We start from the raw sequence: 16,640 nt of genomic DNA, 5'->3' as shown, positions 1-16,640 counted from the left end.
AGCTTTACAGTGCTTTGCTCTGATGAGCCAATGAACTGTCTGAGTCAGTATAGAAACTCTCTTTTTGATGGCAGAATCAGTCTTCTCTTCTTTTGTTGTTCTTGGTAGAGAAAATGATCTAACACATTCTCGTTTGGGGTGACTTGAGCTGTCAGTTAAACTTAAAAAGCCAATTATTTTCAAGCAGTAGAGCCTTTTCCATTTTTAAAGTCACAGACTGGAAGACAACCAACCATCCAAGGTGTAAATATTTCCTTTCTGGGGGGAATACTGATAGATGCTTTCCTCTGCATTCCAGTCCCAGAGCTCCACTTCCACCCGCAGACGTAGAGACCCGGGAGAGCCTCACCACTGGGAGGGCTGAGCACGTGTCAAGGATTCAGTGCCCGCAGAAGCAAGACCCACGTCCTCTCGTGGGGACTGTGTAGTGTGCTTACGTGGGGCAGCTTCGGCTGCGTAGAAGGTGCCAGGCTTGAGGTTTGGCAGGTCTCACTGGCCGAGTTGGAGTCCCAGTTCAGTCGCCCAGGAGTGTGTTTACATGGTCAAGTTACTTAATGTTCCTAAGCCTCAGTTTTACTCTCTGTGAACTGGGGATGGCGGTAACCGTTCCCACTTCATAAGAACGCTGTGTTGTGTGGAGTAAACGAGATGTCTGTGTCAGCACAGGACTCGCACTGGGTGCTCAGCAGAAGCCGGTAATTAGCTCTTTGGAACTTTCTTAACCTCAGTCTCCAGGGTGGCATTTATCCCCCTTTCCTGCCCGACAGGAATCCAGGGGTGATTGCCGCTTTCAAGAGAAACGTTATTTTGCAGGTAAGAAAAAAATGTCCCTAGAAACCTAATTTCTAGTTTAATTTCCATGTCTCCGTGGAAAAACCCAGAGACATCTCAATAGACGGTCACAGAAACCGAGTTCTGGTCCAGAGAACTATGCACCAGTAGTGACCGAGAGCTTTCACAAGCCTAGAACCTCCTTTATTCTAGCAAAACCTCTCTGCAGTCACAGGTCATTTGAACAGTTTCACTGTGGTTCTCAAATGGTAAGAGCTGCTTTAGAATGTTTATGTCTGAGCCTGTCCCTGGGAGGCTGCTGGGACCTAGGAACATGCGTTTTGATGCAGAAGGTTAGTGGATGGCACTCTGATACGTAAGCCCTAGGCCCTTGGGGTGCTTTCATCCCTGTGGCACCTGTGTCCTTGGGGTAGGTGCTCTCCGTTGTCCAGCCAGCCCATCCCACTAAAGACAAACTGACTCCCCTTTTAAAAGCAGGCACCATGGTGGAGCTGGAGTTGACACAGATCAATTCAGCATGGAGCAAGCTGACAAGGAACTCATGGTCCCGGGGAGGAGACCCTGCCAGAAGGACTTCCATATATGACCAGGCTCACAAAGGGTTGTGAGAGCAGAGCTGTCCCAGGCCGCCCTAGCCGCCTAAGGCCTGCCCACAGGTCAGCTTCTGGCCCATGGCACCTGGTCTGAAGACCTCTTTGAACATCAAGGAACATTCCAAGCATGATTCATTCTGGGAGTTACTGGTATACATGTCGGGATGGGTATTCATTGTGTGGGGCTACCCAACACATCACAGGAAATTTAGCATCTCTATCCTCCCAACTTTGTGCCCCTAATCATTGTGACAATCTAGAAAAACGAATGCCACCATACATTTCTAAATGTTCCCTGGTGGGATGACACTGGCCCTGGTTGAGGCCTCTGTCCAGTCCAGCCCGTCCTCACTCAGGCTGGAGCTCTGCCCCTCCCTGAGTGAGCAGCTCTCCCTGGGGCCGGCTCTCTTGCAACTGTCATTTGACACTGTACAAGTTGTATATATATAAATATATATATATTTGTGTGTGTGTGTGTGTGTGTGACAGAGAGAGAGAGAGAGAGAGAGAGAGAGAGAGAGAGAGACAAATAAGGACAAACAGGCAGGAAGGGAGAAAGATAAGAAGCATCAGTTCTTCGTTGTAGCTTCTTAGTTGTTCATTGATTGCTTTCTCATACGTGCCTTGACCAGGTGGCTACAGCAGAGTGAGTGACCCCTTGCTCAAGCCAGTGACCTTGAGCTCAAGCCAGTGACCTTGGACTTGAAGCCAGCGACCTTTGGGCTCAATCCTGCGACCCTGGGGTCATCTCTATGATACCACACTCAAGCCATTGACTCTGCGCTCAAGCTGTTGAGCCCACACTCAAGCCGGCAACCTTGGGGTTTTAAACCTGGGTTCTCCTGTCCCAGTCCAATGCTCTAGCCACTGCACCACCGCTTGGTCAGGCCAAGTTGTATATATTTTAACAAACCAATGAGTTAACACAAATCAACCAACAGGAAAGAAGAGCCATTTTGTAACAGGGAGAAACCAGTTGGGATTTAAGAAGCTCCTTAATCACCCCTATATTGTTTTTCTTTTCTCCCCCCTCCCACCTTTTTTTTTTTCTTTTTGAGAGAGGCAGGGAGAGAGACAGGAACATGGAGCTGCTCCTGTATGTGCCTTGACTGGGGAATTGAACCTACAATCTCCACACCCTGGGACATTTCAACTGACCAAGCCATTAGCCAGGGCTTTATTTCTTTTTTATTTTCAGAGAGACAGAGAGAGAAAGGAAGAGAGGGGGAGGGGGGATGGAAGCATTCATTTGTTGTTCCACTCAGTCGTGCACTCATTGGCTTCCCATTGTGTGCCCTGACCGGAGATGGAATCCACAATCTTGTTGTTTTGGGATGACACTCTTAACCGCCTGAGCTAACCAGCCAGGGCCATATTGTTTTTCTATAAAGGAAAATAGCTTTATTTATTCCCACTGATGTGCCAATGAGTGTCTTGGCAGAGTAGGCTTCGTAAGGCAATAGGATGGTTTGTAATCAGCATCTACTGGGACTTAAAGCAGTAGAGAGTCTAAGGCTGATCCTCTGTGCTGTGAGGTGTTGGGGGGGGGGGTCTTGGAGTTAAGAGAGGCCAACCCAAGGTTCCAACTGTAGGAGTGTTACAGTCCTGCCTGGGGCCACCACGTGGGGTGACAGCTTCTGTTCACTGAGTGCTACCACATGCCAGCCACTGGGTGGAGTGCCGGGGACCTGTTAGATCCTCACGGCAGCCACTGGGTGGAGTGCCGGGGACCTGTTAGATCCTCACGGCAGCCACTGGGTGGAGTGCCGGGGACCTGTTAGACCCTCACGGCAGCCACTGGGTGGCGTGCCGGGGACCTGTTAGACCCTCACGGCAGCCACTGGGTGGAGTGCCGGGGACCTGTTAGACCCTCACGGCAGCCACTGGGTGGAGTGCCGGGGACCTGTTAGACCCTCACGGCAGCCACTGGGTGGAGTGCCGGGGACCTGTTAGACCCTCACGGCAGCCACTGGGTGGAGTGCTGTGAGGACCTGTTAGACCCTCACGGCAGCCACTGGGTGGAGTGCCGAGGACCTGTTAGATCCTCACAGCAACCAACGTTTTTAGCCTTTAGCAGTTGGGGAAACTAAGGCTCGGCGGCCAGGTCGGACCTCCAGGGAGGGTAGAGCTGGGGTTCACATTCAGAGTGGTACAGCACTCTGGACCTCTGGACCATCCAGCTTCTCACCCGTCTTTTGCCAGATTCATTGCTTAGTATTCATTTTAGGATTCAATCTGATTCTCCCAAAACTCAAATACTTCAGAGGTGAGCAACACCTCCTATACAGATGCTTTCTGCTTAATATTGGGAGGGGTCTCTAATAGCTCAGCTGTCACCTGGTGTCTGTCTGTCTGCTTCCACTGCTCAGATTGGCCTGTTGGAAGTTGGCATTTAATGTCAACAGCCCGATAGAGGAGAACAGGAGAGGTGACGCATTGGCAGAAGTGGAGGAGCAGAGGAGAGGATGAAATAAAGAGACCTGGGTCTAAACTCCACTTTGAAGTGTCTTTGCTGGATGACATCCTACATGCACAGATTCTCTGGGCCCCGTTTCCCATTCACCTGGGAAATAGATGGCACTACCCACTTACCTAATTGGGCTATTGTGACAATTCAGAGCAATGAGACAATGGAATCAGAAGAGGGATGAATAGCACCAGGTGGTGTACAGGTCATTTCTTGGGCATACGGGTAGAAAATGTTAGCATTTCTATGTCTTTGGTACTTAATAAGAACTGAAGCTTTACTAGTATTTAATATATAGGTCAACCCTGGCACTCTCCTGTGCTGGGCATGTCCTGTGAGAAGAGAGGGGACTTCCAGGACGGGCGGGGGCAGCTCCGGCCTCAGCCAGCACCTTGTGTTGGCTGACACTAAAGATTGACATCATCTACTCTCCTTAACAGTCCTATTAATTTTTAATGGATTCACCGTGTTGCTTACTTCATCTACAAACTATCCATTTTGATTGTGCATATTCTGTAATGCACACATTACAGTTGTTTGGGGCATGTATATTATGTGTATCTATTCTTGATACATACACAGGTGGTATGTACTCAAGATAATAGTTTACAGATAAAGATGTGTGGAAAATAACAAAAGACCACAGTGTATAATGTATGTGCCGGGCTTGTCACTCAGTACATGCTTGATAAATGCTGGTTTCCATTCTCTTTCCCCTGGGAGTGGAGTCGGTAGTGCTCACACGAAACGTGCCAATGGGAGAAGGCCGGTTGGTTTGATGTCAGGAGCAAGGTGCATCTAAAACTAACCAGCGTGGCCATGCTACTGTAGGCCTGGCCCCCTCCCAAGCATTCTCACTGAGCTGAAGACCTTTATAGGATCCAGGACAAGGTCAACTGGCTGCCTGTTAGTGGCCTCTTCTGTCACCAAGGCCTTGTTGTCACAGACCTGACATCCAACCACCAGGCAGCTGAGGAGAAGCCCAGATTCAAATCTGTAGGTCTTGACTCCAGCAGCCACACCCAATGCTTTGGTTGGTTGTCCAGGAAAACTATGTTTTTCAGATGTGGGGGTTAGTCCTCATCCTGGCTGCTGACTATTCATTTATTGGTGAGTCTGAATGTGGGATACGGTTGCTACTCTTGGTGAAAGCGGACTGCAGTAGCTACCATTTACTAAGCGCTCGTTCACCCAGCCATCTGCTGACCCCTTTGCTGTAAGACCAGGGCTCTTACCCCTGAGCAGCAGGGCCTTACCTGTGCCTTTTTCTAGAATTACCTACTTTAATTTTCACAGCAGTCACATGCAGTGAATTCTCCTACTGGCTTCATTTTACACATCAGCAAGCTGAGACTTAGTGAGTTTAAGTGATCTTGTAGAAGGAAAGTAAACTAAAGGTGGAAGGAAGAGATTCCAGCATCTCACTAGGCTGGGAGCCATTTTCTCTATTTCCAAAGCCCATTTTATAAGGAACGGAGGGGATGTATCCCCTTCCCAAATCATTAAATAGAAATGCCCTAAGTGCCATGTGGCACGGCAGACTCCGAAGAGTCTATAGTTTAGTTAACAGCACTATATCAATGTTAACTTCTTAGTTTTGACAGAGCACCACGATTCTGCAAGATGTCCCCATTACAGGAAGCTGGGTGGGTGAAGGTTATGCGCTGATTTCCTGCACTATCTTTGCAAGCATCTTTAGCCACCTAAAGTTATAAACCTAAAAAATTATCGTAAGAAAAATGTGTATGTAAAAGTGGAAAAGCCAACCTCACGTGTATATGTTCCTGGGCACAGGCGCCTGCCCATGTGGCTTTGTGTGGTTATATGCAGGCTGAGGCTTTGAAACCCACCCTGCCCGTTACTGCGCACCAGCCACAGTCCCGGTGTGCTGAACCATTCAGACAGCAGGGCGTCCCACCCCATCCGGGACTTAACACCGCTGTCGGCGAGCGGGAAGCCCACACAACTCACAGGTGACATGCCCTGTCTAGTTACACCTCACCTTGGCGGTAGAAATCCTGTATCACAAGTGGTGGTCTTTGCCCCCAGTGTCAAGGGTCAGGAAGGGGTGTGTGTATGTTGGTAGGAGGGCTTCACGAAGTCAGGTGTGAAGGTAGAGGATACACTTCAGAATGACCAGCTTACACCTTCAGTGCTCTTCTTAGGCAAGGCCATTTCCACTGGCCTCTTTTTCGCAGGTGCACCTGAGGTTCCCCCTGCTGTATCCTTCCGTGGTCCTCCCAGAAGGAAGCAAAGGGGTCCCTTGGAGCATTGATCTAAAAGGCAAGGCTAGATGCTACTGGCCACAGACTCCTGCTTTGTTTCTTAACATGTGTGGATGCCGAGAGGGTAGTTTGTCACTTGGCTCACAGCCATCTCCTGGCGGCAGCGTAAGGCTGGAGTGAAGACGCCTCACAATTGAGGAGAAAGCAGTTGCTTTCCCAGATGGCTTGAGACAGCCAGGAAAAGTGCTTGACTTGCTAAAAATTGCTCTATTAACTAGATTCTGGGCTTTTCAGGGTTTATGGGTTAGACTGTGTTCATTTCATTCTGCTCCTTAGTGTAATTGCTGGAGGCCCCCAGTGAGTAGGATGAATGCATATTCAGCGTTCACCGGGTGACGCTTAACTGCACAGTCCCAGGGGCAGGAAGAAAACACAGTCACCTAAGTGCTTTCTGTGACAGTGCAGCACCCTGTGTGCGCAGGGCTCCGTGGGCTCGCGTCTCTGCTGGAAACGGGACTGGCTTCCTGGGTGTGTGTAGGTTCACTCACTCCAGCATTTATTCATTGTCCACCATGCACCAGGCACCATTCTAGGCGTTCAGGCTACGGTCAGGACAACCGGGTCTCAGACTCAGGACGTTCCAGCCTGCAGGGAGGAGGTGGATACAACCAGTTAACATGTAACCTAAGAATTTCAGGCTCTGCTAAACACCAGGAACTACACTGATGTGACAGAGAGGGCTGCATGCGGGGCAGGACGATTACTTCACATTGCGTGGATTGGGTGGTGACCTTCGAGTTGAGATCAGAAGAATGGGAAGGGGACAGGGGAAAGTGGCAGCTTGGTGGAAGAGCAGGCCCTCCCCTCCCCTTGATCACTCTGAACTCCTGCACAGAAACTGGGCCGGGAAGGGGAAAGAAGTTGGGTAGAGCAGCAAAGGAGTCCCGGGTGGGAGGGACATGTCCCCAGCCTCGGGCCGGAGAAAAGCTCCTGGCACTCAGGTTAGGCCTACCATGATGGGGACCTCTGTAGAGGAAGAGAAGTTCCCCAGCCTCAGGCCAGGAGAGAAGCTCCTGGCACTCAGGTTAGGCCCACCATGATGGGGACCTCTGTAGAGGAAGAGAAGTTCCCCAGCCTCAGGCCAGGAGGAAAGCTCCTGGCACTCAGGTTAGGCCCACCATGATGGGGACCTCTGTAGAGGAAGAGAAGTTCCCCAGCCTCAGGCCAGGAGAGAAGCTCCTGGCGCTCAGGTTAGGCCTACCATGATAAGGACCTCTGTAGAGGAAGAGAAGTTCCCCAGCCTCAGGCCAGGAGAGAAGCTCCTGGCACTCAGGTTAGGCCCACCATGATGGGGACCTCTGTAGAGGAAGAGAAGTTCCCCAGCCTCAGGCCAGGAGAGAAGCTCCTGGCACTCAGGTTAGGCCCACCATGATGGGGACCTCTGTAGAGGAAGAGAAGCTCAGTGACAGATTGGTGTCATGGCTGCTACGCAGATCTTGCTAAGAGAACCTTGAGGGCGGCGGCCCCTTGGGTGAGGGCTCAGCACCATAGGTGAAGCCTCTGGCCTTTGTGGTTCTTTTGTGCCCGAGCCTCCTCCATTGGCCGGCCTTCACCAAGCTTTGTGATGCGGGATGCAGGTGTTAGAAGGGAGGCCTCGCCAGGCCCGACCACCCTTACTGGGGGTGGCGGGAGCCTGGGCTCAAAGCCAGACAGAGCTGAATTCAAATTCCAGCGCCACCCCTTCCTGCCTCTGTGCTCTGGGCACTCCACCCCTCTGGGCCTAGTTTCTTCCTTGGCAAAGTGGGGATAATGCCACCTTTTTCTTGGTGTTGTGACCCATAAATGACATTGGACAGTTCCAGGTGCAGGTAGCGCTCAGTGGGAATCTCCTCCCTCGGTCCTCCCTGCTTTCTCCTTTTCTCTAAGAAGTAGGGATTGCAGCGATTCAATGTGTGAGACTCAGCGTTTCCTCCCGTGTTCCTCCCAGGCCTGTCCCTGCACCCAGCCAGCACCACCACCCCCTTACCACCCCCTCAGGCCTGTCCCTGCACCCAGCCAGCACCACCACCCCCTTACCACCCCCTCAGGCCTGTCCCTGCACCCAGCCAGCACCACCACCCCCTTAACACCCCCTCAGGCCTGTCCCTGCACCCAGCCAGCACCACCACCCCCTTAACACCCCCTCAGGCCTGTCCCTGCACCCAGCCAGCACCACCACCCCCTTAACACCCCCTCAGGCCTGTCCCTGCACCCAGCCAGCACCACCACCCCCTTACCACCCCCTCAGGCCTGTCCCTGCACCCAGCCAGCACCACCACCCCCTTACCACCCCCTCAGGCCTGTCCCTGCACCCAGCCAGCACCACCACCCCCTTACCACCCCCTCAGGCCTGTCCCTGCACCCAGCCAGCACCACCACCCCCTTACCACCCCCTCAGGCCTGTGTGTCTCTAGCACATCTCAGGGAGTGGTGGTGGTTCTTTCCTTTTTAAATGTTATGTTTCAGTTACAGTTGACATTCAGTATTATTTCATATTTGTTTCAGGTGTGCAACATGCTGGTTAGACAATCATATGCTTCACCAAGTGTTCCCCTTGATATTCCCAGTACCCACCGGGCACCGTACATAGTTATTACAATATTAATGACCATTTTCCCTGTGCTGTACTTTACATCCCTGTGACTATTTTGTATCTGCCAACTTGTACTTTTTTTTCAAATTGAATTTATTGGGGTGACACTGGTTAACAAAATCATACAGGTTTCAGGAGCTCAGTCCACAACACATCATGTGTACATTGCATTGTGTATTCACCGCCCTAAGTCAAGTCTCCGTCCATCACTATTTATACCTCCTCCAGGTATACCCCCCCAATTTGTATTTCTAACCCCTTCACCTTCCATCCAGTCTTGATGCATCACTGTAGTGGGGTGGGGGTGGGGTCTGCAAACCACAGCCCGCTGGCCCCACGGAGAGCAGCCGCCCCCGCTCGGCCGACTAGTGTCTGGAGCTGTTTTTGTGTTACAAGGCCAGAGCTGAGTCCTTGAGACAGAGATTGTGAAGCCAAAGATATTGACTGTGTGTTCCTTTACGGAACAAGTTGGCCAACCCCTACACTAGAGAGTAGAGGTCATAGGATAAAGGCTAGAACATGGACTCCTTTTAAGAAAGAGGGAGTGGGAGGGAGATATCACTCAGAGTTTTCACGAAGCCCTTCATTCCCTAACAAAGGCGATGCCCGGGATTTAGGTATTGTCTGGGGCACTTTCAGTCTTCTGTTGGAGGGCAGGAAACTGCCAAAGATCACCACCAGGGCCCAGAGCCCCAAGACTCCAGGCTGGCATTAGTTAATAATCTAAACAGGCATCCCCAAACTACAGCCTGCGGGCCGCATGAGGCCCCCTGAGGCCATTTATCCGGCCCCTGCCGCATTTCCGCACTTCTGGGAGGGGCACCTCTTTCATTGGTGGTCAGTGAGAGGAGCACTGTATGTGGCGGCCCTCCAACGGTCTGAGGGACAGTGAACTGGCCCTCTGTGTAAAAAGTTTGGGGACCCCTGATCTAAAATGAGCCTAAACCTAAGGCAGCCAGCTGGGATTTGCAGACAGATCTCTTCCCCATTAAAAATAACTATTTGGCATCACCTGATAATTTTCTTTGTTTCTTGGATAGCATTTTCCTTCTGCAAGTTGGTTGCTTTCACAGGTCAAAAAGCAAATGAGAAGGAGAAGCATGTAATTCTAGGGATGCCATTTGCCCAGTTTCTGGTTTCTCATTCTTGCACTTTTAAAAAAGGTTTTATTTATTGATTTTAGAGACAGGAGAGAGAAAGAAAGATGGGAGGCAGGGAAGAGGAGCAGGAAGCATCAGCCTGCAGTTGCTTCTTGCATGTGCCTCGAGCAGGCTAGCACGGGGCTTCCAGCCTGTGACCCCAGCATTCCAGGTCAACACTCTATCCACTGCGCCACCGTCAGGTCAGGCCAGGCCATTCTTGCACTTTTTAAAAATACTTTTCAGCCCTGGCTGGTGGCGCAGTGGATAGAGCACTGTCCCGAGCACTGAGCTTGCAGGTTCCATCCCAGGGTCACAGGCTGGATCCTAGGGTCGTTGGCCTGATCCCAACGACAGAGGGCACTGGCTCAACCCCGAGGACCCTGTTTGAGCCCTAGTCAGAAACAATCAATGGGTACACAACTAAGTGGAACAGCGAGTAAATGCTTCTCTTTCTTTCTTCTTCCCCTCTCTCGCTCTCAAAAAAAAATTATAACAAAAAAAATTTTCATTAACTTAGACATTTATCATATATTAGCATGGGTTCTTCAGTCTTCACCCTGACTGGTAACTTGCCTGAGATAAATGCTGATAAGATCTTGGAAGGTGCCAGAACAAAGGAGAAGGGTGGAACAGGTCCCCTTGCTCATTACATGTAGGGGGCCCCAGGCAGCTGAGCCAGTTCTGAGAGATCCAGGGGTCTCACAGGCCCTCATTATGACTGATTCCCTCTCCTTGTCTCAGGGTGTCATCCATCAGCAATGTGACCCTTGGAGGTGTGCACAGGATCCGCCGTCTATGACTCAAAAGCGGGTTGAGGACTCCTTGGGTCCTGTCATCGCTCTTCTAAGGCGCCCTCCCCTGGGTGTGACTAGTGCAGGCTTTTCTCAGGGGTGATCTTTTTCTTCCTGATCATCTTTCTGAATTTTGAAATTCAGTGCAGCCAAAAGGCAGTTAAACACATTTTGAAAAGCATAAAACTTGTTCACCTTAGATCAAAGCCAGATTCAGTGTGACCTGCCTTTGAGGGGTTTGCTGTGATTCTGTATTCAATCCTCACCCCCCCACCTTGTCCCTTCTGTCCTGACTAATCACGCATGACCTGGGCTAGAAAATAGTCATCTAAACTAATCATAAGACAGGGGCCTCCCAGGAGGGGAAGAGGAACGAGACAGCAGTAGGTAAGGATGATAAATACTACAGGGGAAAAGCAGCGTTGATCCTGAGCAGCCAAGGTTCCCGTACAAACCCCACAAGACTTGATCTCAAAAACCCCACCAATCTGTGGCCAAAGCCCAGACGCTGAAGAGCAAAGAGAGCAAAAACATTACTGCTAACCTTGAAAAGTGACTGACCCAGTGCTGTCTTCTAACAAAATTTAACCAAACAGTTTATTTCAGACCGATAAGAAAGAGCTCAACCCAGCTGAAGTGGTAGAAAATGCTTATCAGCCTGGACCATGAGGCTGGACATGCCCAGCAACAAATTTCCACCCTGGCTGACGTTCAGCCTACCTGGGAGCATTTGCAGCCTCCAAGGCCTGGACCAATAAGATCAGAGTCTCTGGAGGTGGGGCCTGGGCGTGGTACTTTCTAATGTTCCTCGGGTGATCTTAATGGTCATCGGGGGGTGGCTCACTGTGGGGAGAGTTAAGGTCAAGGGGTGGAGGCATCTAACTAGCTTATGCACATTAAGAACTGGATGAGACTGGAAGCCAGATGTTAGAAATAATTAGATCGGGACATCAGTTACACAGTATTAATAGCAGGAAATCTGGAGTCTTGCCCCAGACTGCAGCCATAACTCAGGAAGGTTCCCAAAGGAGATACCCCTATATTCTGAGCCAGACTTCGTGTGAATCCCCACGCACCTGCCTGCCCTCCGTGGCCCCTCTCTGGTGACTGCCAGGGTGGCTGGAGTGGAAGCGAGGGTTAGGAGAGAGGTACAGCAGTGAAGAGAAAGAAAGCCAATGCGTCATATATGGACCTGCCTCGATTTTATTCTAAGTGAAAAGGGGAGTCATTGGATGGTTCAGAAGATGCCCTCTTATTTAGACAATATCTGCTGTTTGAATTTCTTGTTTGGTGTTGCGTATATCTCTGTGTTGAATATTCTTTACAAAAATCTTTCAACATGCAGATAATTTTCTCTGGATGAATTCTTTATGATAAACTGAATAGAAGCTTTTGCAATAGCCTTCTAGAAAGATGGTCTTGACTTATCATTTTGACAGAGATTAAAAAGAGGCTCTTTTTCCTCACTCCCTCTCCAATGCAAAACACAGGGTATTTTAAAAAATACTGTGTGTGTATAAAAAGGGGGAGAGTCCATTTCATAGGTGGACAATGACATCTCAGTACTTAATTTGCATTTCATTGTTTGTTAATAACATTGACTATTTCTCCTATATTTTGTTCTTGGTTCTGTATTTAAGTGTTCATATCTTTATTTACAAATGATATTATTTTAGAAGAACCTTTATTTTCTAAAGGTCTTAGCCGTTTGACTTATGCATTGCAAATATTGATACTTTTTCCCAGATTGACACTTGCCTTGGAGTTGTTAGGGTTAGTGGGCACCATAAAAAACAATGTTTTAAGTTTAGGTAATGAAGTATTGTACTTCGTGGTTTATTTCTATACTTTCTGTGTTGAAAGTCCTTTCTGATCCGACAGTCAGATAGTCACTGTTTTTCCTGAGTCCATCTAGACATTATTTCGGTAGGTGGAAAATTTTGTACTTGAAACCGTGCAGGATAGCCACCACCGGAGAAGGAATAAGCACTCTCCTTATGGACAAATGGGCACAACTTTGGCAATGTGATCATTCTAACATTAATAGTGCAAGGAGGAGAGGTATGAATTCGATTCCTCCTAGAAAACTGATGGAGTTACAGTAGCTTCTGTTCATGAGGTAGCAATCAATGCTTTTAACCTGAAAGGACAGAAGAATCGTCTAGGACAGGGGTCGGGAACCTATGGCTTGCAAGCCAGATGTGGCTCTTTTGATGGCTGCATCTGGCTCGCAGACAAATCTTTAATAAAAAAATAATAATGTTAAAAATATAAAACATTCTCATGCATTACAATCCATTCATTTCCTATCATTCATGTTCATGGCAGCGGGTATCTGGAGCCAATCACAGCTGTCCTCTGAGACAACACCAAATTTTTATTGGATAATGCATAACATACATGGGTCGTTGTATGGCTCTCATGGAATTACATTTTAATATATGTGGTGTTCATGGCTCTCTCAGCCAAAACATTTCCCGATCCCTGCTCTAGGATAAGAGCAGATGACCTGAGTATGTTTTCAGAACAGCTTGCAAGTTTGAACAAAGTGGTAGATATTTTCTTTCATTTAAAATTAGGATACAGCTGATAAGGAGGAAACTGTCAAAGCTCATATTAGTTGCTGGAGTCTTATTTTCAACTCAGATTTATCTGATTTAAAACACAGAGAGAAATATTCAGAAATTAGAGGTATTTTTATATACCAACAATAAACTGTCTGAAAGAGAAATTAAGAAAACAATTCCCTTCACCATTGCAACAACAACAACAAAAATACCTAGGAGTAAATTTAACTAAGGAGGTAAAAGACTTGTACTCAGAAAATTATAAAACATTGATAAAAGAAATCAAGGGAGATACAAACAAGTGGAAGCATATATAGTGCTCATGGATAGGAAGAATAAACATCATTAAAATGTCTATATTACCTAAAGAAATTTATCAATTCAGTGCAATTTCTATTAAAATACCAATGGCATACTTCAAAGATATAGAACAAATATTCCAATAATTTATATGGAATCATAAAAGAACACAAATAGCCTCAGCAATCTTGAAGAAGAAGAATAAAGTGGGTGGTATCACATTTCCTGATTCAAGTTCTACTACAAGGCCATTGTACTCAAAACAGCTTGGTACTGGCATAAGAGTAGGCATATAAATCAGTGGAACAGAACAGAGAACCCAGAAATAAAACCACACTTTTATGGACAATTAATATTTGACAAAGGAGATAAGAGCATACAATGGAGTAAAAACAGTCTCTTTAACAAATGGTGATGGGAAAATTGGACAGCTACCTGCAAAAAAATGAAACTAGATCACCAACTTACACTATTCACAAAAATAAACTCAAAATGGATAAAAGACTTAAATGTAAGTCGTGAAACCATAATCATCTTGGAAGAAAACATAAGCAGTAAGCTCTCCGACATCTCTCACAGCAATATATTTGCTGATTATCTCCACAGGCAAGTGAATTAAAAGACAGGATAAACAAATGGGACTATATCAAACTAAAAAGCTTTTTGCACAGCTAAAGACAATATGAACAAAATAAAAAGACAAACCACACAATGGGAGAACATATTTGACAATACATCTGATAAGGGCTTAATAACCAAAATTTATAAAGAACTTGTAAAACTCAACACCAGGATGATAATCCAATAAAAAAATGGGCAAAAGAAATGAATAGGTATTTCTCCAAAGAGGACATACAGATGGCCAATAGGCAGATGAAAAAAATGTTCAACATCACTAATCATTAGAGAAATGCAAATTAAAACCAAAATGAGATAGCACCTCACACCAGTCAGAATAGCACTCATTAACAAAACAACACATAATAAGTGCTGGTGAGGATGTGGAGAAAAGGGAACCCTCCTGCACTGCTGGTGGGAATGCAGACTGGTGCAGCCACTGTGGAAAACAGTATGGACATTCCTCAAAAAATTAAAATGGAACTGCCTTTTGACCTAGCCATCCCACTTTTAGGAATATATCCTAAGAATACCAAATCACTGATTTAAAAGAAGAAATGCACCCCCACGTTTATGGCAGCATTATTTATAATAGCCAAGTTCTGGAAGCAGCCCAAGTGTCCATCAGTGGACGAGTGGATTAAAAAGCTGTGGTACATATACACAATGGTATACTACGGAGCCCTGAAAAAGAAGGAGATCTTACCTTTTGCAACAACATGGATGGACCTGGAAACTATTATGTTAAGTGAAAAAAGCCAGGCAGAGAAAGAAAAATATCATATGACCTCATTCATTTGAGGAATCCAATGAACAATATGAACTGAGGAACAGAATAGAGGCAGAGGCAGGATCAAAGAGATCAGAGGGAAAGCGGACAGAGGGAAAGGGGATGAGAGGATGGGATCAGAGAAGGGAAAGAGATTAGTGAAATTATATATACATAACACAGTGCTATAGAGAGCAGGAAAGCAAATCCTGGAGAGAAGGGGAGAAGGCATTGGGGGAGGGGGCAAGGGGGATGTCGAGGGGAACGCAGGGGTGAGAGAGAGATATATTCAGTGGGACACTTGAATCTATGTAAACACAATAAATTAAAGTCAATAAAAATACACACACACACACACACACACACACACACACACACACACAGAAGCCCTGTCCAATAGCTAAGTTGGTTAGAGCATCATTCTAAAGCACAGAGGTTGGCAGTTTGATCCCTGGGCAGGGCACATACAGGAACAAATTGATGTTCCTGTCTCTCTCTCTCTCTTTCCTTTTCTCTCTCTAAAACCAATAAAATAAACACTAAAAAAATCCGAAGCAGAGGAAATGTTTTTTTGGGGAGGACAATTTGTCCCTATTAAAGTTTTAAATGCTCAAATACTTTGACTTAGTAGTTCTGCTAGAAATTTACACTGTGGATGTAGTCACAGATGTATATCTAACACGTACAGAAAGGAAGATTCATTGCAATTCTGTTTATAACAGCAAATAAAACACTGGGAACCAGCTCAGTCATCTATCAGCAGCAGACTGGTAAAATAAATGAAGGTACTTCTGTGAACTACCAGATGTCAGTTACAGAGGAAGGGGGACTCCATGGGCTGGTATAGAAGAATCTCAGTGAGACATCCCTAAGTTAGAAGAAAATGAGCTGAAAGGCAGGAAGTATATTCTGTAATTCTTTTTATGGAAAGAATCAAAGATCTCTGTGGATTACTATGTTGATATATTTGTATTTTTTCCTAAGTTGGATACTTACAAAACCTAAAGGAATCAGTGGGGTTGGGGTATAGGGTGAAAAGATGTTCATTTTACTTTTTTGTGTATATCGTTTGAATTTTCTTACCATGTGTATTTATTAGTTTGATTTCTATTTATTTAAACACTGTAATTTATCTGGACTATTTGCATTTACTTCTTTATACCTTTCTGATAGACATGGATACATAGATATAGATATAAGTTTAGATATTTACCAGATATTGACATCTAAAGAAGCAAACAAAAAACATGATTGGCAAAAGTCAGAAAAAGTGTGTACATCTCTGCCATGGCCCAGTAGCTCAGTTGCCTACAGTATTGTCCTGATACACCACGCTTGAGGGTTTTCAATCCCCAGTTGGGGCACATACAAGAATCAGCCAATGAATGCATAAATCAGTAGAACAACAAATAGATGTTTCTTTCTCTCTCTCTCCCCCCCTTCTTCTCACTCTAAAAAAAAAAAAAATCAATCAGTAAGAGTAAAAAAAAAAGATAAAAGAAAACCTCTAAAAGAGAAAAAGTGAAGGCATACACATCTCTTTGGAATTGTGCTAACTTCTTGGAGTTTGTCTTCCTTTGTTGTCATCAGAATGCTGAATCGTGTGCTCTCTTTCTATTCTGGTGCACGATTTTGATTTGTCTTTCCAGCGATCACAGCTGCTCCCTGGGTTGCTGCCCTGGGACCTGCAGGGAGCCATGGGAAAGGTGCTCACTGCGCCATCCACGCAGCATCCTCTCCTGTT

General features: G+C 46.7%; 1 protein-coding gene across 5 annotated transcripts in view; it reads left to right on the top strand.

The window, feature by feature from the left end:
- The window catches only part of PALM2AKAP2 (PALM2 and AKAP2 fusion), a 447,965-nt gene that overhangs the window by 161,180 nt on the left and 270,145 nt on the right, over positions 1-16,640 (top strand). For 2 of the 5 annotated variants that reach the window (XM_066367468.1, XM_066367467.1), the window contains exon 1: positions 11,271-11,417. The exons of 1 other annotated variant lie outside the window; for it this stretch is intronic. In XM_066367468.1, the coding sequence (XP_066223565.1) occupies positions 11,289-11,417 (129 nt within the window). In that variant the 5' untranslated portion in view covers positions 11,271-11,288. Of the gene's footprint in view, positions 1-11,238; positions 11,418-16,640 lie in introns of those variants that run through there. 2 more of the 5 variants (XM_066367471.1, XM_066367469.1) reach the window with 2 other exon arrangements.

Source organism: Saccopteryx leptura, chromosome 2, assembly GCF_036850995.1.
Source record: "Saccopteryx leptura isolate mSacLep1 chromosome 2, mSacLep1_pri_phased_curated, whole genome shotgun sequence".
Taxonomy (NCBI): Eukaryota; Metazoa; Chordata; class Mammalia; order Chiroptera; family Emballonuridae; genus Saccopteryx; species Saccopteryx leptura.
The sequence above is the reverse complement of the archived record's forward strand: the minus strand, read 5'-3'. Positions and strand labels throughout refer to the sequence as shown.